This window comes from Acomys minous (assembly GCF_964271855.1).
Source record: "Acomys minous genome assembly, chromosome: 9".
Taxonomy (NCBI): Eukaryota; Metazoa; Chordata; class Mammalia; order Rodentia; family Muridae; genus Acomys; species Acomys minous.
In genome coordinates this window covers 111,426,854-111,450,166 of record NC_140490.1, presented here as the reverse complement: position 1 = coordinate 111,450,166, position 23,313 = coordinate 111,426,854, and the positions used below count along the sequence as shown (strand labels likewise).

Sequence of the window (23,313 nt, the reverse complement as noted above, 5' to 3'; positions counted from 1 at the left end):
CATCTTTCTTCTTCTCCCTCTCTCCCTCCTTTTCTTTTTCTTCTCCTCCTCCTCCTCCTCCTCCTTCTTCTTCTTCTTCTTCTTCTTCTTCTTCTCTCTCTCTCTCTCTCTCTCTCTCTCTCTCTCTCTCTCTCTCTCTCTCTTTCTCTCTCTCTCTCCAGACAGTGAAAAAAAATGACAGTCTTCTCACTCCAGCCATCCTCTCATAACATTAACATTAACATTGGACAGATAGCTGGGACAGATTAAGCCACATGACCAAGTGATGCATGTGGCCAAGATGCCTTATGCTCTTATCTGCTTGCCTGCTGTGTAAATGTGACATGCAACCCTCACAAGCAAAGGACACGAGAGGAAGGCCTTCCTAGACCGGCACTAGGTAAGTTGTTAGGGTTTGGGGAGGTAAGATCAGGACAAGACACAATGGGTCAAAATATGCTGTCAATGGCCTCTGTCTTCACAAGCTCTCTTCCTTCCTGATGAAGGTGGTCCTGGGTGATGACCCTGTCTCAGCAGGATCAGCCCCAGACAGAAGCTCATCCTCAGATGCTGCTGAGCTTGGAGTCTGGAGGGTCAGGTTTCCAGAAAGGCAGGCAAAGTCATTTATGATCTATGTGAGGGTGGAGGTTCCATATGGTTTCTGACTTATAAAAAGTAAAACAGTATTTTCAAAAAACCATCTTCTCGATTTCAGCTTGTTTTTCTTAAAGTGTAGCCTCTCCTGTGGTTACTCGCTAAAGGGGAGTATTTTTAAAGGTCTCCTTTGGAAATAAAAAAAAAAGTTGTTCAAGCTAGACGTTTGAGCTGTGTCAGCAAGTATGTGCCGGGACCGCCTGCCAGCAGGCTGTGGGTCCTAAACAATTCCTCGGTGGCTGCCTGCCTGCCTTCAGACCTGACTCAGAAGGGAGATGGGGAAAGACTTGACAGTTTCATTTTATATGTGAATAATTTTGGATATGCTTAACTAGGTTATAATAACCTTGGCTTTTAAAAGTGAGGAATTAAAGCCAATTATCCCCCGTCACCCCCTCCCCACCCCTACCTTTAGTTTTGAGACAGAAGTGCTCTACAGTTGAAAGCAAGGACTTGGGATTCCAGTTGTGTGCAGGATGTGGGCATAATGCTAGAGAGTTCGAGGAAGGTATGTCCGCTTGGTAAGGATAGTGAATACCACAGCAAACGATAGACCAGCCTTCATTATGTCAGAACCATTATATTTTGGAATCCATTATGTGATTTTTGTCTGCGATGGCCTAACATCCCCACCCTCAGGAAGAAAGCGTGCGTGAAGGGAGAAGGAGGAAGAAGTTAGTGAGCACGGCCTCCCATTCCAACACCAGGAATTCATTTCACCTCCCTGCGTCTTCGTGAACCAGTTAGCATGCGGAGACGAGAATCATGCTAAGGTTACGTCAGGACTGAATGACTCATGACTGTGACTACACCGTGCTCAGTACAACGAGTAGACCCTGTGACAGTAGTACAGTCACAACAACAGTACAGCAGCCGGTGGGGCTGGGGTGTTCCAGCAGCTGCTCAGTATACCCCTGCTGGCTCCCTGGACCCCTTCTTGTTCCTGAATCACTGCTCTTATCTTTCCTCTTTTTATTTTTATTTTATTTTTTTTTGTTTTTGTTTTGAGACAAGGTTTCTCTGTGTGGCCTTGGCTGTCCTAGACTCACTTTGTAGACCAGGCTGGCCTCGAACTCGCAGAGATCCACCTGCCTCGGCCTCCCAAGTGCTGGGATTAAAGGCGTGCGCCACCACTGCCGGGCTTTTTTGTCCTTCCTCTTTATGGAACACCCCTCCAGCGAGAACAGCAGCACGCGCAGGACACCCCATCCTCTCTCCTTGCACCTGGATTGGCACCCCACCATTCTTCCTTTTGACCTAAGGCAGACACTTTGGTGTTTTCAGTATTATGTTTATTAATTCATCAATCGTATAAAAGCAGCATTCATTCCCTGCCCGTGTTGGAACACGTGCTTCCAACTTCTGGAGATCAAGGGGGTGGAAACTAAGTTCAAGGTTTGTGCTGCCCGCTCATCAGTGCCAGGATGCCCAGAGAAAGAGTATTTCTGTATTCTTGGGTACTGAATAGAGAGAGACAGAGTAATTCTCATATCCTCTTTTCGATGAACATAGTGTTTGAAACTTGAATAGCCCCATCAGCTCCAGTAATGACAGTGTTTCTGTGGCTCTGCGAGCCTAATAATGAGTAGGCACATGAAGCTGCCATCCACTGTACTTACCTTGGAGACTAGAGGATCCTTCACAACCAGACACAACCTCAAAGAGGTGCATGCACTGTCCTCCCACCCCTGCCCCCTGCTGCCCTGCGGAGACTGTACCTTTTCCTAAATTCTGTGCTTTGCTTGTTTCTTGGCCTTCAGCATTCGTCTTACAGACTACAGTAGGCAAGGAGAGTTCAGCATTCTTTATCGTCTTCCATTTTATCTTCTCTGTATGCGTCTCCCACCTGTGCCCGCTGTGTGTCACTTTCCAAAGACCAGAGTCCCCACCCTGCAAATGCCACCACATGGCTAACGCTGTCCAAGCATTCTTACTGTGTTTCATTTTAGTGTGTTTTGTAATGGACTTTGTAATACAATTAATAAGAGTGCTGATTACTAACTCACTCAGGCATGCTTGCTCTTATTCCATATTTTAAAGTATCAAATAAAATAAAATCCCCTTGGTTCCTCTTGGGTCTAGTCCATATGGTTATGATTTGACTTCCAAGTTCATGAAAATCTCCTGTAACATGAAATTGCACTCTAGTGCACATTTTTTTGCTTGACTAAATTGGCACTGCTTGGATGTCACTGTATGACTTTTACAGTATTTCCTGCCATAACTTTACCATTTATGTTATAGTAAAATCGTACAGACCACACTGTGTTCATGGCAACACTCAGCTAGTACGTTAACTCCAATATACCTGGCACACCTAAACCTTGTCCTCCTGACTTAATGCTTTCCAGCATTTGATGGGAAAGGGAAGGTGAAAACTATCCAAAGCATTGCTTATAATCCCAAGAAATGTTAGCGATGGCTTCGGAATTGCAGTCAAACCAAAGTTTTACTGGAATCTCTATCAAAGTTCAAAGAAGTTTAGGTAGCACCCTCTTTAAAAAGTATTATTATTTAGTAGTTTCTCAATGCTGTAGCATTGTAGCTTAGCAAAGTATATCTTGAAGGTAAATTCAACCTGCAGCCTGCTTTTGTAAACAAAGACAGTGGAACCCTGCCCTTTCACACGTGTGTGTGTGTGTGTTTATATCTTCTGAGGCTTTCTTCACATTACAGCAGTGAAGTTAATAAATAAGGAAATAATTTTAAAATGGGAACACAGAGCACCAAGGAAGTGTATTCATTCATAGTGTTCACGTATTGGCAGTGCCAACTAGAAAGAGGTTTTTACTACTTCCAACTCTCAGAAGAAGACATGGAACATTTCCATTTCTCTCTCTGCTGTGTGAGTTCTTGTCCTGATACAGCTCCATCACTCCTTCGTGGAAGCTTTCTCTTGTCACTACACACACACACACACACACACACACACACACACACACCACACACAAAGACACAGACACACAGACACATACACACACACACATACACAGACACACAGGCACACATACAGACACACATACACACACACAGACACACAGGCACACACACAGACACAAACACAGACGTGCACATACAGACACACATACACAAATACAGATACACACACACAGACATACACATACACACACACACACACACACACACACACACACACACACACACACACACACTCTGCAATCCAGTGGAGTCTTAGACTTTTTGCCATGATTTTTTTTTTTTCCTGACAGGTTCATTTGCATTTTCTGTCACCCTCTACACATTAAAGGTGCTACTCAGTCAAGGTAATCTGTATTTTTTTTTACACATTTCTTTCCAGTATGTCTATGTTTGTGAAGCACAAGCTTGGAGAGGTGGTGGTATTGGGCTAGATTCGTACTCTGAAACTGTTATGTAGGTATGTGACCTGAGATAAAGTTTTCATCTCTCTGAGCCCCAACAGTCTTACCTGTAAAACACGTACAAAGGGCCGCATGATCCTAACCCCATAAGTCCAATTCCCGACTTCATGTTGAGAGTCCCGGGGCCAGAGAGTTCTTGTTTTCCTTTAAAATCTAAGTTCCTAACTCTGTGTTTTGTTTCCTAGCATACTCTGAGGAAGATGGTATCCTTCGTGAATTTTCTTTCGCATAGTTCTGTGGTAGTTTAAAGGTTGTCACATCAGCACGGAAATATATTCATAATATTTAGTTATAAAACAGCCTGAGAGCTGGGCGCAATGGCGCATACCTGTATTTCCCAGAACTCTGGGAGGCAGATGCATAGGCAGGTGGTTCTCTGTGAGTTTGAGGTCAGCCAAGTGAGTCCAGGACAGGCAAGGCTACACAGACAAAGTCGATCTCAAAAAACAAAACAAAGACAAAAAAGATAGATTGGGCAGGGTGTGGTGGTGCACACCTTTAATCCCAGCACTCAGGAGTCAGAGGCAGGCGGATTGCTTTGAGTTCGAGGCCAGCCTGGTCTACAAAGTGAGTCAAGGACAGCCAAGGCTAATACAGAGCGACACTGTCTTTAAAAAAAAAAAAAAGGCTGGGCTCAATTTATTTATTTGTTTTTTTTGAGACACGATTTCTCTGGGTAGCCCTGGCTGTCCTGGATTTGCTTCACAGACCAGGCTAGTCTCCAACTCACAGAGATCTGACTGCCTGCTGGGATTACAGGCCGGTACTACCACACCCAGTTTAGGGCTCTATTTTTAAGTTTGGTTTTTATAGCCAGCCATCATGCTACGATACAATCACTGCCTCCATTACAAACTGAATGTAAAACAGCTGAAAGAAAATTAAATCAAGGAAAATGCATTAAGTAAGAAAAGAGCTCCTGTGCTTGCTTGTGTGACAAAGTGGCCTTCTGTAGAGCTTCCAGGAGCAGCGTGCCACGCTAGACACCGGATAGTGTTTCCTGCTTTCTTTCTTTCTTTCTTTCTTTCTTTCTTTCTTTCTTTCTTTCTTTCTTTCTTTTTCTTTCTTTCTTTCCTAGACAGGGTTTCTCTTGTAGTCCTGGCTGTCCTGGACTCACTTTGTCGAACTCACAGCAATCCTCCAGCCTCTGCCTCTCAAGTGCTGGGATTAAAGGCGAGTGCCACCACATCCGGCTCCTGCTCACATTCTTGCTGAAGTGTTTGATCGTTAGTGTTTTTCTCACCCTTACAGACTTCTCTTAGTTTAATCAACGTGAGACCTCCAGTTCCCTCACTACTTTGCCTTATCAAAGCAAGGAAAGGCTCCTTAATGACTCTTTGCTGAAACACATTCAAACTAAACATCGCCCCATCCACTCATTTAGTTTTGGGGTTCCGCATTGCACTCTAAAGTTGAAAGGTTATTCCCAGTAAAGGAACTTGGCATCGAGGAGTAAGGAAATAGGTAGAAAGACTACATTAGAACAAGACCGATAGGCTGGGCGTGGTGGCGCAGATAGGTCGGGTGTGGTGGCACACGCCTTGAGTCCCAGCACTCGGGAGACAGAGGGGCAGGCGGATCGCTGTGAGTTCGAGGTCAGCCTGGCCTACAAAGCGAGTCTAGGACAGCCAGGGCTACACAGAGAAACCCTGTCTTGAAAAACCAAAAAAAAAAAAAAAAAAAAAAAAGCAAGAACAAGGCTTCAAGGCCTCTTCTGTCAAACTCTGACTAGGAAGAAGCCCATTTGGTCCTTTTAGGGCTTTACAAAGGAGAATGGCAGGAAACGTCACTCTGCGTTCTGTTCTTGTTCTTCTCTTATACACGGTATGGACCCCCAAAACAGCCCCAGAACACTGATGGGCTCCATTGTCTCTGCAGGCTGTGCCCCTTTCTCTGCAGTATCGAGTGAGAGCTGAGATCCCTTCATCTGGCCCCAGTTTGTATCAGCAACACTGAAACAGACAGGAGGTGACACCTGGGCCCGTCAGTCCCTGGGCTAAGACCATGCCCCAGTTCTGCACAGACATAGCACACAGTTCAGTTCACCAAAGCCGCCCAAGGACAGATCCCATCCGAATGACTTGAGGTGCAGATCTCTGGGTTTTGACAGGTTCAGCCTATGGGAATTTTATGTACCCTGCCTTTTCCAAGTACCTCGATGGAAACAATACCTTGGTTTTACAGATAATGACGTAAGAGATCTGAAGTTAAGACAACTGACTACAGACCTCTGTGAAGTTTGCGACAGGGACTGGGTCATAACTAGTTTCCCTTCACCTCTAACTAGTCCTGTACTGCATGACTGAGGACCCCCTAGTGCCGCAGACTTCTGGGCCATGTAATCCTCTCCCTGACATTCAAGTCCAACCCTACAGTGTGTGTATATGAACATCTCAATCAGACGATGTCCAACCCCCCTTGAAGATGGTTTATCTCTTGTCTCGGTTCGTCTGTCAACACATAGGTATAAATAACAGTACCACCCCTAAAGGGTTGTCATGGGGCTTAAATGAATTACTATACAGAACTGCTTAGGGCAGGTGCCAGGTTTAATCTCAAGATAACAGCATGTGCCGTGTTTAACCTTAACCCAATTAAACTGCCAGGCACTTGCATTTTTGACTGCCGGGCGGCTATATTTATTTGCCTGAGCTTGCGGCTGGTTAGGTATGTGAGTGATAGCAAAGTGTCCTGCCTCCAGGCCTGACTTTAAACAGCCTTTCCCACTTCCGCCTCCCACCCTGCCTTCCGTGGGTGAGAATGAAGGTGTCGTGCTGAGGATGGTAGAGCCGGCACGCCACAATCTGCCCCTCTGAGAGGGGTGACGTGAATGAGGGGGAAGCATTTGGGGGTATAGTCAATTAATTAATTTAATTAATACACAGTGCGTATCTTCAAGTCATGCCCTCGAGGATACTACCGTTTTCCTTCACTCTAACGGAGGGGAAAACAAGGTCCAAATGAGGGCTCTATCTTCCCACGTTGTAGTAACCCAAAGCACAGCCGCTCTGTCCATCCCTGCAGGGGCTGCCCCATGCCAGTGTTAGTGTAGAAATCCTCAGGCCATATGTACATGTCGGACAATGATGCGGAGCAACAGTAGGGTGTGAGACAACAGTTGGAGTCCAGGATCAGCAGGAGGCCCTGTGCTGTGTTGATGTCAATGTGACACAATATATTTTTGCTACTTTCTGATTCTCTGAAGGACGAATACTTTAATCCCTCTGGGAACCATCTCTCCATTCTGAAATATTAAAACAAAACAAAACAAACAAAACTCGCCACAACAACAAAAGGCCAGGCATGGTGACGCCCACTTTTTAATCCCAGCACTTGGGAGGCAAAGGCAGGCAGATCTCAAAGTTTGCAGCTTGCCTGGTCTATAGAGCGAGTTTCAGGGCAGCCAGGGCCACACAGAGAACCCTGTCTTGAACAACCACAGATCAAAAATAAAATAAATAGTCAGGCTGGAGAGGTGGCTCAGTAATTAAGAGCTCTGGTGGCTCTTTCGGAGGACCCTCTGGTCCCTTGAAACTGGACCATCTGTAACTCCATTCTTGGGGGGGTCTGTGCCTCGTTCTGGCCTTCTTAGGCATGCACAAGCATACATGCAAGCCAAACACCCATACACGTAAAATAAAAATGAAAGAAATGTAAAGTATAATACATTTACCTCCAAGCATTGCTACATATATATTTCAGTGTCTTGGAAGTAGAGGCAGAAGGGTCAGGAATTCCATGCCAGTGAGGGCTGCATAGTGAGGAGACCCGGCTTTAAAGAGGCATATGTGTATGCTCCTGTTGATGCTTAAGATGGCCGTACGGATGCTCACTTGGGATGCCCAAGATGGCTTATTCCCTTTGTGTTTCCATTTCCCTTCCTCAAAATGCTGTTCTTCTTCTTTAGTGATGTTCTCTGCTGGAGGTAGAATAAATAGCCTTCAGAACGTATAGAGGAGTGTTAAATAAGAATATTTTTAACATTAAAAGAAAATACATTTAGCAGAGTACCTTGTATATAATAAGTGCTCAGTAAAAATTTGCGATCTTGTTCAGGCCAAAATGGGCCCTTAGTGTGGTGCTTGAATACTACATGCCGAGTGCTGAGCGCGTGTCCTGCCTTTTCTTTTCTTGCCTTTATCCACTGTGATGTGATTTACCATGCTATTAGCATAAGTTTATAAGCGTCTTGCCTTGAGATTTTAGAAAGAGGAGGGAATCTGGGCTGCAGCCATGTTCTGGTTAGAGAAAATAAAGGCAGCTAATGGTTGATGTTTAAGAAAAACAAAGATCTTTTAGTTGCTTAGCAACTGGAGTCGGGGACTGAGCCCAGTGTATCATTGCCGGGGAAGGAAAAGGCAGAGAGGTATATAAAATGAATTTAACATCCAGATCTGGTCCAGGTGGATGAGAAAAGCCCTGGCATTTATAGAATTAGTTCGTCACATGACAGACAGGGAAATATAATGAAATACTTTGAGATTCAGCCGTTATTCATTCTAGATATGTCATTATAATTCAAGAGCGACATAAACTGTTTATTTAACATATTGGTTGCAAGGGAAAGAAACGGTTTGGAAGCATCTGGCTTTGGAGATCCGTCAGGCTTTGCGGACGTTACCGCCCTCTTGTGGACAGTGATGGGAACCCGTGGGGACTAGGAGGAGGTGGCAGGGCTGTCTTCCTGGAAAGATTTGCTCAATTACCCCTAAGAGTAACTTTGAAAAGTTCCCATAGGGAAGATACTCTCCTGTGGTTTATGAGTATTAACATTCATAAATATTAAGATAAACCCACATTACTCTTCTGGTATATACAGTACAATGCAATAGAATAGCGGCCTGATACACATCAGCTGTCTTAAAAGCACACGGCAAGTAGTTTTAGGTGAGGAATTTTCACTTACTGCTCTTTCCTCCTGGAGCTGATGTGTGACTCTCATGTCCCCAACAGACGACATTTGTACAGAGATGTCTCAAATGCCTCATGTTATACACATAATGGTGTGTTTGTAGAATCTATGCATACATTTCCCTAAAGTTTTACTTTTTTGCCTGACCATGAGGCTTTGATTATGTACATTTTTATTACTCATTAAAAACTCAATGTACCCAGCACTCGGGAGGCAGAGGCAGGCGGATCGCTGTGAGTTTGAGGCCAGCCTGGTCTACAAAGAGAGTCTAGGACAGCCAAGACTACACAGAGAAACCCTGTCTCAAAAAACAAAAAACAAAAAACAAAAAACAAACAAACTCAAATGTATTTAAAATGGTGATCATTCAAAACTAATGTTTTGTTTTGAGATTTTTTAAAAAATCGCTTTACATGTCTGTGACAAGCACTTGCTAGTGCGAGGGTGACCAGCACCAATGCTTTTCATATCTATTATATCTCCCGTGTATAAGCTTTAAGAAGTATCAAATCCAGAAAAATAGGAATGCAAAAAACCTTAAGAGGCATTGTTAAACCCGGTTTGAAAAGATGATTTTCAGTCCCTTGCCTCAAAGGACTTTGAACTTTTAATAATTTTCTCTTTTCCATCAGTGGACAACAGGTTGGGTCCTACTTCAAGGTGTGGACAGCAAAATAATTAGAGCCCCCAGGGCCTGGAAAAGTATTTGATCTCACTTGTTGATGAACTGACCGGCTCTCAGCATAGTGGCTCGGCAGTCAATTCCATGCCAGGGGACCCCGTGGTCCCCATACCCAGGCAGTACGCCTCCCAGTGCACAAGAGATAGTTTGTACTTTTGTGGTGGTGAAAGGATGTAGAGATAGGGAAGGGAGAGACAGAACATCTCACCAGAAGTTACCCAGGCAAACAGCTTTTAGACAGGAACAGAGATGGACTTTGATGGTATCAAGAAAACGCTTTGTATATTATTAGCACTTTCAAAAGCGTGCTCATGCCAAACCGGACTGTGCTGACGCTGTCCAGAAGGTGGTAGGGGCATTAATAAAGTTTCCTACATCGGGGGCTGAGAAGATGGTGTGGTTGTCGTGCAAGTGTGAGGACCTGAGTTCGAATCCCCAGCCCTCACAGACTGGCCACACCTCCTGTAACTTCTGTGCTGTGGGGGGATGGTGGGTGGCAGAAGCCTCCCTGGAGCTTGGTGGCAGCCAGCCTAGCTCCAGGTGCAGCAAGAAGCCCTTTCTCAGGGGGATGAAGTGTGGTGAGTGGTAGAGCAGGCATCCTATCCCAACCTCATCTTACACAGGCACACGCAGCCACCGACATCTGCATACACCATGTGCACACAAGTGCACACGCCATGCACACACACACACACACACACACACACACACACACACACACACACACATTTTCAATGTTGAATTTACTGAGTTCTTTTTTCTTTTCGTTTTCTTTTTTAAAATTTTTATTTAAGTAATTTATTCATATTACATCTCAATTGTTATCCCCTCACTTGTATCTTCCCGGTCCCCCTCCCTCCCTCTTTCATCCTGTTCCCCTCCCTTAGGTCTGTGACAGAAGGGCACCTTATTCCCCACTATAAGATCACAGCCTATCAGGTCTCTGACTTTTAATGTCTTATGATATAAAAAAAAAAAAATGTTGGGCAATTCAGTCACCCTGAAACCTGTTTCTCAAAAAACAAAAAATAAAACAAAAATCACAGCAATTGTGCCGTGTTGGAAGCTGTGTTTACTATTACGCTTTGAAATTGTGTGAGCCAGAAAAACCATAAATTAGAGGTAGCAGGCAACCCCCAGTCCCAGACGCTTGAAAATGTGTTTTCGGTCTGCTCAGCTATATGCTCCCTCCAGGCTGGTCCGGCCATGGATCTGTTTCTTGTTCCAGACCTCGCATGGCTGAATGACCCTGATCTAGGACACATGGTTTCCTGGCTAAGGGCGAAACACAGACAGAAAAAACAAACAACCCCAAACAAACAAATAAAAAAAACATCAGCACTATCTTAAAACTTCTGTTCCAAGGGAACATGCATCACTTCCTCCCATATTTCTGGGGAACAAGTAATCTGTGGCCTCTCAGAAACGTGTCTGAGGATGTATAAACGTCCCTGCAGGAAGCTGCAGCAGCAGACACTTGGGCCAACCCGGTAACAGTGGTTCCGTGAAAAGCCCAAACATAGGTGCCCTCTGTCGCCCAGTCAACAAAGGGGTATCTAAAATTCTATGTTAAAGATTGTAATTTTTATAAAACATTCCATCATACAGAAAAAAGTCCAGGCCCAGGGACTTGCTATAGCAAACTGATGGCTGCCATTCATCAAACTGGCTTTGGCTCCTGTCACTTTTACAGAAATGGTATTTCAGATGCAGTTGAAGACCTCCCGCCCCGTGCCCCCCCAAGCTCTTCCTGTCTGGGATAAACCATTGTTGCCAGCATGTTTGTATGTGTGTGTCCATGCACATGTGGGTGTGTGTGCGCTGTATCTTTTTGCATATTTGCTGCAAAAGTGCTTTAAATTTAAATTTAATTTAAAATATTGTAAAACCTAATCTTTGTATCATTTCCGCTCATTACGAGGTATTTTCAGATGTGTTCACATGGCCCTGTGATTCCCCTGGATATTTAATTTATTCAGCGGTAGTGCGTTATGTGACTAGCTCCAATTTATCTAGGTTGTTGAGACTTTCAATTTTGTTTTCATGGGTTTGCGGTAACATCTTTATGCATTAGTTTGTTTATGCGCCTCTGAGATGCATGGCCTTGAAACGATTAGATCACTCACCAAACGGCCTCGTGGGTTGAAAAAACCCAATTGCTTTCACATACCAGGCTGAAGTCATATTGATGGCAGCCCCAAAGGGCAGACTTTGCAGGACATAGGATCACGGGTTTTCTTACCTGAAATCCTTTTTGTGGCTAAAACAAAAACAAACAAACAAAAACAAACAAACAAAAAACAACCCACCAGAGGTAGAATCACATGATCCCTGGGCTGTGTGTAAAGTGTTTGTTTTCTTAGGGGATGCCTATGTTGGTGAAGGCAACTGGGAGACAGAAAACCTGGGGCAGCCCAGGGGGTCTGGATGAAGACGGCTCATGCGTATGCCATAGAGTTGGCCTTGCCACCCACAGAATTCACAGTGATGTCAAAAGGGAACACAGGGGCCAGAGAGCAAAAGGGCACCTGTGTATACCTTGATCAGAGGCAATTTGTCTGGGTAGAGACTGGCAGCCTGCTTACCCTTTCCTGTGGGTTGCTGGGCTGTCAGTTCAGGGAAGGGAAAAAGGAGAGAGTGAAATCCTTGGTGCTGGCCAGCATAGAGTTTCTGCATCTTTCATTTTTAACTGAGCCTGAAGTTTGTTCAGGGATCCGTCTCCGCTTACAGGGCCCATATGCTTCTGTCCCCTGAACAGCGTTGTTTAATAGGAAAGATAATCTTGTCCAGACCTAAGTGGAGTCTAAAGTGAGTGTTGTTGTAGTCAGCTGTTCATTACCGTGATAAAATACTCAAGGTGGCTAGCTTATAAATGCACAAAGTTTATTGAGCTCGTAGTTTTATGGACTCAAGGGCGTGGCTCACTTTTGGTGAGGGCAGCAGACGGTGGTGGTGATGGTGGTGAGAGTGTTGAAGATAAAGGTCACAGTGCAAGCTGTGGAGCAGAGGGAAAGAAGTGGTGGCCAGGAGCTTATTCTTTCAAGGGCTTAGCCTCCCAGCGACACAAGGATCTCCCACTAGGCCACACCTTCCAAAGATGGCACCATGTGACAATGGTGCTGCCCTCGGCATCAAAGTGTTAGCACATGGACCCTGGGGAAAACTATATATGTTTTAAATTTGATTTTATTTTTAGTTAGAATATATTTCTATCAATCCCCCCCCTTTCTTCCTCCAACCTCTCCCAGGCCCCCTCACTCTCTGCCTTTCAAAGTCATGGTCTTTTTCTTTCATTATTATTGTTACATTACAAAATATGAAGACACAACTATTTAGGATTGCTTATATACATACGTTTTAGGGCTGACCGCTTGGAACTGGAAATACAATTATGGGATTCATCCCCGGGAAGGCTGATTCTCCTTCTCTCAATAACTGTTCACAGCTCTTCATCTCAGAGTGGGGGCCCATGAACGAGAGAGCTGTATTTAAACTATAGAAGAGGCATATGCCAGTCTGGATCTATAAGAGCTGAGGAGAGACCTCTAAGGAAGCCAGAGTGGAGGAAGTTCCAAACAGCTGCATTTACTCTTCAGCTGAATTTGACTTGTGTGGGGGCTGTAACTGTTGCGTGGCTGGTGAGAAAAACCGATGCAGGGAGCAAGGCAGGCCCGGAGGAATCGTCACACATCTGGCTCTTCCTGCCTCTCACTGTGAGTGATGCACCTGGACCCTTACTGTTTGCGGTATTTTTCGGACTATAAGATGCACCTGACCATAAGACGCACCCAGTTTTTAGGGCAGTAAAACAAGAAAACCAGTAAAAACAGCAATCAGACCATAAGGCACACCCTAATACCCTCCATTTTTTGGGGGGGGAAATGCATCTTATGGTTTGAAAAATACGGTAAGTTATATTTAAATGCTACTGAGAGTCTCCTAGGAGCTTCTACAGTGGTAGAGAGAGTGTGTAGAGTCAGCACCCCATTGGTCAAGATTCTCAACTAACAAGTCTCCAGATAAAATGTGGGTTTACAATAGAAAATTAATTCCAGTCAGCGAATTTGTGATATACAGGCATGCCAGCCTCATGGCCTAGTTAGGCACCACCAATTCTTCAACAACACAGTTCAAACTCCAGTTACTGTGATAAGATATATTAACTCTGAGTGATACATCTTAAAGTACGTTTTTTGCTGTTTTGTGCACAGATCACTACATACGAGCAGATGTCTGTCATTGCTACTTTACTCCTTTCAAAAGTTTTTTTTGTCCAAATGCATTCCTCCCTCATGGGCTGTTTCTGCCGTAAGTAGAGCGGCCCCAGCATCCCTTCTGTCTACCAGGCTTGTCTGAGTAGATCTGTCAAATCACATCAAGTACCTGGCAGCAGCGGAGCCTCGGAAACGTAGTTGCCAGATTTTGAATCCATGGGATAAGAACTAGAGGTGGTGTGTGTGTGTGTGTGTGTGTGTGTGTGTGTAGTAATGAGTGCCGACAGTCAGTACAGGGTAATGCGCATGGCTGGCAAGGCAAGTTAGAAGCAGTGAGAGGCTGGAAAGCATCAGTGAGTGACAGATTGCTGTCCGGGATGTGACTGGAAGTCAAAGGCAGCACCATCATAACGGACTTCACTTTATAAGGAATAGCGACGTGGTGTAGTCCACTCTTCTGTAATAAAATGCAGGCACTCTGTACTGTTGCTTTAGGTAACTGTCATGTCACTGAAGCCATGCAATGAAATAGCTCTCTAAAGCTTTGCCGTTGTTTTATATAATTTTGCGGCAACTCCCTATTACACCAGTGTTTTGGAGCTAAGCCTTTGAGACAGTCACAGTGTACACAGTTATGTCATGTACGGCTTCTGCCCCCTAGGAATCTAAGTGCTCAGCTAGTTTTAGAGGGCTCGGGGGAATAATTCATGGCTTTTCAGATTAGTTTCTTTATAAAATGCCATGAAAATTGTTTTCATATTTGTGCCAGTTTTTAAGTACACTTACTAACTTCAGTCTATAATCTTGTATTGAAGAGTGAACTAGGAGACTAGGGACATGGCTCAGTGGGTAAAGAGCTTGGTGTGCAAGCATGAGGACCAGAGTTCAAATCCCTGGCACCCCACATAAAAACTGGGTATAGGGTAGATAGCAGAGACAGGGGACCGTGGGGGCTCGCTGAGAACACGCCTCCCCAAAAGCATGTGGGAAGTTACAGAGAAAAACACCAGATGCTGACATCTGCCCCAACACATTTATATAGGCACACACTTTTTTCCCCCAGATAAATCCACTAAATTCTACCAGTGCTTCCCACTTCTTATTTTTAACCGATTAATCCCCGAGCTCTTCAGAGCACTTGTTTCCAAGAGCTACCAAAATGAAAAGTTACCATGGGCTACATATACAAATGGATTTAGACGGGGGGGCGGGGACTGGAAACCATTTTTGGGGCAGAAAACCATTAACACCCAAACAAATTAACCACCAGAGCTACTTTGTTGAGTATGAAATACTAAGTGCTTTAGTGGTTGTCTGGTGATGCAGACATCCTGAGCAACGGAAGGATATTATAACAAGGTATTAAAGTGTGGTTGGAGCACCAGTTCAGACAAATGTGGCATTTCAGCTCTGCAGAGTAGACGGAGGTTTGAGCTCCCTCACCCTCAAGGTTGTGAAAAGCTTGAGGAAACAGAATTAGAAATAGATTTAGTGAGAGAATCTCAATTGTACACACGTCCGCCTACAGGGCATGAGGGGAGGGGAGGTGTTCCCTGCTGCTTACCTCCAGCCCTTCCTGAAGCAGGAAGCCGGTTCTAGTAACTGACATGCCTGGGGAGATGGTAGGCCAGGATGGAGTTTGGTTGGCCACTGGATGTGGGCTACAGGGTCTGGCCAGCCTTTTGGCTGGATTGTGTGGACTGCGGAGAAACCAGAGGCTGTGTGTGGGTGGGGGGTGGGGGGGGTGGGGGGGTGGGGGGGTGGGGGGGGAGGAACAATGGCTGGAGAAAAAACGCATTGCTGGGGTCACTGAGCTTCAGGGGTCAAAGCCAGTTCAGGGTAAAACCAGCCCAGGTAGCTGCCTGTCCCGCCTAACGATATGGCACAGAGCTGTGCACCATGGACCACACCCTCTGAGTCTTAAAAGTTAGGTGGTACCCATGTTAGTAACAGGCTCTGGTATGGATGAAAGCGAGTAAGTGTTAGACCGAGACACCGTTGGCCTCATGGATACCGGGAGCTGGGAAGGGGCTCTCACGCACGTTTGACTGCAGCGTTGATTGCCAGTCCTCTGTGAGCTCCAAGCTTCCAGCTGGATCGCAGACCCAAGGCCAACAGCATGCTACCAACCCTCCCAAGCTTTCAGACTGTTAGCAATAAACCGTAGCAAAGGAAACCCACCAGGAAATACACAGGGCCGTGAGATGGCTCGGCAGGCAAAGGTGCTTGCTATCAAGGCTGACCGTCTGATTTGATCCCTGGAACCAACAATTTAGAGGAGAACTGACTCCTCCTACAAGCTGTCCCTTGACCTCCACTCATGGGCCACGGCGTACAACTCCCAGCACATGCACACACATGCACACGCTCTCACACACACACACACACAGCAAGTGAAAATGTTTTTTTTAAAAAAGCAACATAACTAAGATTTCTTACTAAATGTATTTATTCTCCTTGCTACTTTATAAAGCTTAGTATTTTTCTAAAAGGGAAAAAGATTGGTTTACACATAGTAAAGTTACAAGCAGACGGCTACGGTAATATAGCCACCAGGAAAGCGCAGAGCCCAAAGCCATGAAAACAAAGCGGCAAACAGCAATTTAAAAAAAAAAAAAAATCAAAACCTACATAAGCCTAGCAGTGCAATAAGATAGGCAGAAAGCAGCTTTACATTAAAGTTACTTAAGTACAGAAATAGCACCTTACGTCGAGCAATGTAAACTTGGTAGGCAGGTTCAAGTATAAAAGTTATACCCCCAACTTGTGTACCAGAAAGAAAGGACTTTGAAAACCCTGGCCTGCACGCTTTGAGGCAGCACGCCCCTCAGCGCCGACTCAGAGCTCACGCCTCCACTATCAGTTATTACTTCTTGCACTAAAGTAGACAATAGACTCTAGACTGCCCCCAACCCCGTTTTGCCACCCCCCACCCCCAGGCACTCAGGTCCAGCTCTACAGTTTCAAAGGCCATCGGTCGTCTGGAAGAGCCAAACGCCACACCAAGTGGGACCCTAATACAGAAGTGGCTTTTGTTCTCCATTGATGGAATTGCTTCTTGACACCACCCAAGAATCATAAATCCTCTGAGGTTCCTTCACAAACAGAACAGCTATCAGGACGAAGGACAGCAGCAAGTTTAAAGTAAACGGAGACTATCCAGGGAGGAGAGAAGGAAACAGGCTTGTGTTTCTATCGAAATGGGGACTTCTTGGTGAAAGCGCTTTGTGGGAGCTCAGAAGGGTGAGGTTTTAGGTGCTAGCACCCGCAGCAGCCTCACTTGGCTGCACGTTCAGTGAACTCCTGAAAAGGGGTTGCTGTCATGTTCCAGCAAGGAACCAGCAGTGTGGGGTCAGAGTCAAAGCCAACATGCCATTTTTAACCTAACTCAAGAAAAAACAATTTTTTAAAAAAGGGGAGCAATGCCATTTTGCAACTTTATAAGCTTAGTGTTGGTGAAGAACTGGAAAAGTAGCAAATGTGTTAAACAGGCTACCCAACTCAAGTTTTCAAATGCTAGTGTTGGGGGTGGTAAGGCTGAAGGTATCCTGTAGTTAATATAAAGCTACTTTGATCAGACTCCCAGAGTCTCTTAAATTATTATTATTTTTTATTTTACATAGTATTTCACAGGGTACAAAAATACAAAGGGAAAAAAATAGCCTTATATTAAGACTCTAAGTCTAAGAAGCGTGAAGAGAAAAAGGAAGCAGTGAAGGAAAGAGGTTTACTTTGAAGAGGCAAGAGTGAGGTAAAAATACTCATCCATGTAGAAGGTAAAGAACCCTAAAGCAACGAGGTGCATGCAGGGCTCCGACTTTCCAGGCCTGTATTTGTTTGACCTCCCCCCCCCCCATGCTGCGCTCACTGTACCTGTTGGGGGGGGACCACAGAGCTTTTGAATACTAAAAATGTGCTCATCCTCCCTCTAACATGAGGAAAGGAGTAAAAGAATCAAAGAACGACCTATTGCTCTCCATTTTTCTGTGCCAGCATGCGTCATAATCCAACCAAAACTCTGGCCCCGGTTCCAACATTCTCCGTTCCTTTCGGTCATCTTGATCTGTCTTACCACAAACGGCAACCGCGAGGAGCGCACCCCTGGCACCTTACAGTGAACGCTGCAATTGAAAAACGCAGGGCATGGAGCCAAGGGGGTGGCGCGCAGTAGGATTGTTTTTAACAAACAGTAAAACCTCGCTGCTCATAATTACTTCAGAAACAGCCACAAGGCACCTAGAAAACTTCAGTTTTCCTTTCCACACCCTCCTCTCCCAGATGTGGTCAGCAGAGTTCATTAATAGCTAGGTGTAGCGTTCACAGTAATTTTGGTCTTGACATTTGTCACCTATATACATTTATCCACATTATTAAGAAGTTGTAGAATAAGTGCAGGGCAAATTATTAAAAAAAAAAAAAAAGGATAAACATTCAAGTCGTGATACCCTGAAAAAAATGTGTTAGGACGATGTTGTAAACTTTGTGCATTATGTCCCATCTCAGGGACAAATAAATAACACCGTAGGATTTGTAACTGAAGGCAGCTTCCCGGAGCCCCAGGACGCAGTGCCATGCTTAGGCTGCAGGAAGTTCTCGTCACAGACTTGCTCAGGGCTGGTGGGAATGCACATTCCAATAGCGGCCCTGGCTAAGTGCTAGGCAGCCCACCCCACCCCTAAAATCCCACAGGGCTCTAGCAGCCAGTTAGGACCGGCTTCCAGAAATCAGATGATTCTTCATCAGTCTGTAACAGTGGCACAGAACCACTGCTGTGATGCTGCGCGGAGCCTGGACTCTAGCTGGTGTTAAATGCATAATTAGTAACAGTCACGTCCAGGAAAATAGATGACTCATGATATTGGGAAGTTAGCAGGACCAGTGGATGTGACACAGCAAGGGCACAGGCTGAGGACCGGGATGGCCTGTGTTCCTCATAGGACGTTTGTCTGGGACACAGGGAACTTCAGGGGCTGAGGCCGCCCCACCCACTGAAGCATCAGACTAGTCAGGCCCGCTGCTAGAGATTTCCAGTCTCCTCTGGGCTGAGCTAGTGTTTCGGCATTGGTTTCTTTCTCTTCTAAAGCCAGGGTCTCCGAGGCTGCCAGGAGTCTTGAAAAACATCTCCCGATGTCGCCGTTGGATGCTCTCTGGAGTTGCCGGTGCAGGCGACTAACAGGAAAGAAAAAACGGAGGGTTAATGACGTTTCAAGCCCCGGGATGGGAATTTTGTGCTGCTGGGTGTCGAGGAGCTGCCTCCCAGCTTCCCGCTCACTCAGCCCTTAGCACAGTGTGTGACTCTCTCGGGTACAGAAGCGCAGCCCAAAATGTTACAGATGTGGCCCGGGTTTAGAGGCCAGGGCCTCAGTTCTGCCATCAAAGCTGTGTGACACTAGACAAATTATTTCACCTGTGTCCCTCAGTTTCTGCATCCCCATGGGGGATAAATATCAACTTCACAGGGCTAGAAAAATTAGATGTACTTTAGAAGTACTTGGTAGAGTACCGTATCTGGCATATAAGATGACCACCAACTTTAATGTTTCCAGTTGGAATACACTCGCCATGTAAGACCACCCCTCTTCCAACACACACCCTTTGCAGCAGATTCTGGCTGCAAACTGGAAAAGTTAAGAGTTAAAGCTGGGGGTTGTCTTCTACGCTGGAAAATATGGCTTCAGAAGAGGCAAAGCGTGTCTGTGGTCCTTCCTGGCAATACCCCCTCCTCTCCATGTGCCCTAAAATGGAAGGGAACAGGATTCTGTTGATGCTCTCTAGTCACTGCCCAGATCAGTCCCTGGCTCATCACTAGCAATCAGGCAGCATGATGCTGATGGGACAGATGTGCACGCTGGGACAGATGTGCACGCTGGGACAGCATGCACAAGAGCTGTGCAAACTCAAGCCAGACACAGGACCACAGGGAAGTACAGAGGATGAGAGCGACAACAAATGGTCTTTCCCAGGGAAACACCTTCAAACTGGTTACCCAACACCTGTGGCCAGCATGAAACTACATACACAAGTAGCTTTATAGGGACCAAGAAAATTATGTATACACATGTATGCATGTATATTATATACATTATTGGGAATAACATGTATGTAACAGTTAAATAGAGGCCATGAATTTAAGAGTGTGGGGTGTGTATAAGAAAAAGGTTAGAGATTGGAATGAGAAGGTGGAAAATGCCGTAATTATATTTTTATTAAAAAAAAAAAGCACAGAAGGGAGGCGGGCACAATATCCTACTACTAGCTGAAGGGCTCCTGGCATGTGGCTACTGCTGGGAAAGTCAGTGTCCGTTACTGTGACATCAGGTACACTGACCACACTCTGAGGCAGGCCCATGCCTAGGAGTAGTTGGCCAACAGAAGCTGGGCTCAAAGGATTTAGAAAGACTCGAGAAAGAAAACAAAGTTGGATGATGAGGGAGGTAGGCAAAGACCTAGGATTCGGGCGAAGGAGAATGAATATAATAAAAATATACTGTATGAAATTCTTATAAAGATTTAATAAAACCTTTCTGGGTTTTTTGAGACAAGGTTTCTCTGTGTAGCCTTGGCTATCCTGGCCTCACTCTGTAGACCAGGCTGGCCTCGAACTCAGAGATCTGCCTACCTCTGCCTCTCTGAGTGCTGGGATTACAGGCGTGCGCCTCTGTGCTGGGCTAAAGCACTATTTTTCTTAAAAAGCGTTATGTTGAGGCACGGGCTATCGGCCAGCAGCACAGCACTTGCCCAGCTTGTTGCCTAGGTTTGATTGCCAGCACTGCAAAAACTGAAGCAACCAAAATCGTGTCTAAAAATGAGTATGATTATTGAAACATCTAGCAAACGTCTGAGCCTCTGAACACTGTGTCTTGTAAGAATGGAACAGACTTTTGTTGACTGGACTACAGAAAGAATCTGAGAGACAAACATAGAGCTGGTCACGTGGGCACTGATTGCGTGTGTGTGACCTTAGCTCCCAGGCGGCCTTAAGAAATGATGGCTGCTGAGGAATCGGTGTTAGAGCTGAGCGTGCTGTCCTGCAGCTGGATAACTCCACCTAGGATGGTCTCCTTAAGCAGCCTAAAGAGAGGAATGCCAGGTCAGGGAGACAGTCCAGATATGGAGAGCTCCTGGAACTCCGCCTAACGCCAAGTGGAATGGTGACTGAAAAGGCTTGTCGTCATGCATGACATCACTTGTCTCGGAGCTTGCTGGAAGGGCAGTTAACATTCGGTTTACACTGCAAACCAGGTAGAGCCTTGATGTAATACCTCTTTTGGATCCATCAAGTGACTGAGAGGAAAGCTAACTATACAGAGGCTCACCCCAGGACAGAACAACGGAGCCTCGGGTCTCACCTGTTCTACTTTTACCATGGATACCGGGTGTCTCATGTAACCGGGGGACTCGGGGTGGATGACGCCGTGTGAGCCTGGCATCACTGGACTCAAGTTTACAGATGGCTGACGTTGAAGCTGAGGATCGGCAGAAGGGAGGGTGGACGACTTTGGACTGATCATGGCTGCAGGGCTGAGGAGGACGTGAGCTGCAGATCCCAGGTTGGACAAGCCGAAATTCACGGGCCCGGTGTTCGGGAGAGCGCCGGGAGCTGAGGAAACGGGCCGCTGCGGAAGTGCAGGAGAATAGAGGACCGGAAAGGGGCCCAAGCTTGGAGACGGTAAGAACATGCAGGGGACACCGAAGGGTGGCAGCTGACCTGGGGATGGCCCCCCCATAGCATGGGGGGGCTGACCGCCTGGTAAGAGCATGTTGAAGCCATTCAACCCTGAGACAGAAGAAAAACAAAGGTGAAAATCACAACGTAAGATTCCATTGATGTTTACACCCCTCATGGCGCCTACACAGGAGTCCACGATAAATCAGCGAATGATGTCACCTTCTCCTCGATGATGGTGAACATCCTTGAGGTGCTTTTCCAGCTGACGTGGGGACATTACATGGGTGGTAAGACTGCATGTCACCATGTACCTGCAGGGTCTTGTGGTCAGTGCCTGCAGAGGATTCATTTTAATTTGTTTCCCCCTGTGGATGTATGCATTCGTGTGTGAATGTGTGCATGAGAGGAGCACTTTGGGTGCTGTGTCCTCACCTTCTACTTTGTGGCAGAGTCTCTCGTTCACTACTGCACAGAGCAGGCTAGCTGTCCCAAGGGCTTCCCATTTCTTCATAGGGATGCAGGGACTATGGACACAGGCACTCCTATGCCTCGCGTTATGTGGGCTCTGGGGATTCGAACTGAGGTCCTCATGCTGGCTCAGCAAACACTTTATTCAATGAGCCGGCTCCCCACCCTCCCCTAGGAGTTGCATTGAATCCAAAATGAAGGGGAAAATGAAATCTTAGTGGGAAAACCCTATTTTTATCATTATGAGCTTACAAGTAAATATTTATATTTTCTTCAATAATCATAAGCAGTCATGACAATATTAATACTACTTTGTCAGTACTGAAAAGTACAGATAACGGGGCCGGGGAAGATAGTTCACTTGGGAAACTGCTTCAGACACAAAGACCCGAATCTGGGCTCTGTAAAGCTAGAAAGCCAGGCATGCTGGTGCGCACTTGCAGTCCCAGGGCCAGGTAGGTGGAGACGGGACGGTGGTGCTTGTCCTGGACCATGAAAGTAGATAAACTACTGAGGAACCGCATTCAACCCTCTCTGGGTCTTAAAAAAAAAAAGAGGAACACTTCACAAATTTGGATGCCATTTGCACAGGGGCCGTGCTAATCTCTGTATCGTTCCCATGCTATTTAGTATATGAGCTGCCAAAGCGAGCAGCTCTCTGGGCCTTGCCCTCAGGCACGGTATAACCAGCCATCTTGTGCTGCTTTGGCCGCACCTTCCCAACCCAGGAGCCAAAATGAAGCTTCCCTTCTTTAAGCCGATCTCAAGTTTTCTCCTTTTAACACTGAGAAAAGCAACTAATAAGATATCTTTATATCAAGAACAACTTTACGTACACAGGACATATCGTAACGGGTTTTCAACTCTGATTCAGTTTATCCAAAGTAGCAACATGACCTCCTGAGCCTCGGTAAGTGGTGACACTGGCTCTCTAGGTTCTTTCAACTTATTAAATACCATTTGATTTTCCCAGCACTCCAGTGAAGTAGGCGCTGGTGCTACTCTTTATCAGTGAGAGGAGCTGAGGACTTGTTTTGGGTTGACGCAGGAAGTAAGTGATTTTAAGTATCAAGTCCTCTTATTGGAGATGACGATGACGTGCTTGGTATATCTTGATGCTGAAAATCGGGATGCTAACTGTGCACAATTGCCGGCACACTCACACTGTGATTCCGAGCCAGCGCCAGTGCCAGATTCGCTTGAATCGAAAAATAAACTTATCTTTTAAATGTGTGGTTTCGTCATCAACCCCATCTACCCCGTATTGTATTTCCCCTGTAGTTGGTGAACAGAGGATATCAGTCTCGCCCTTCATTTAAGGAGGCTGGGAGTGA

General features: G+C 45.8%; 1 protein-coding gene and 1 long non-coding RNA gene across 2 annotated transcripts in view; one reads left to right on the top strand and one right to left on the bottom strand.

Moving 5' to 3' along the window:
* Positions 1-23,313, top strand: part of LOC311606063 — a 92,757-nt gene that overhangs the window by 65,995 nt on the left and 3,449 nt on the right. The gene's annotated exons all lie outside the window — the stretch shown is intronic.
* The window catches only part of E2F7 (E2F transcription factor 7), a 44,442-nt gene continuing 37,402 nt past the window's right edge, over positions 16,274-23,313 (bottom strand). The window contains exons 12-13 of the mRNA XM_084797053.1: positions 21,192-21,619; positions 16,274-19,011 (exon numbers count right to left, since the gene is read on the bottom strand). Of these exons, the coding sequence (XP_084653179.1) occupies positions 18,844-19,011; positions 21,192-21,619 (596 nt within the window). The 3' untranslated portion in view covers positions 16,274-18,843. The remainder of the gene's footprint in view (positions 19,012-21,191; positions 21,620-23,313) is intronic.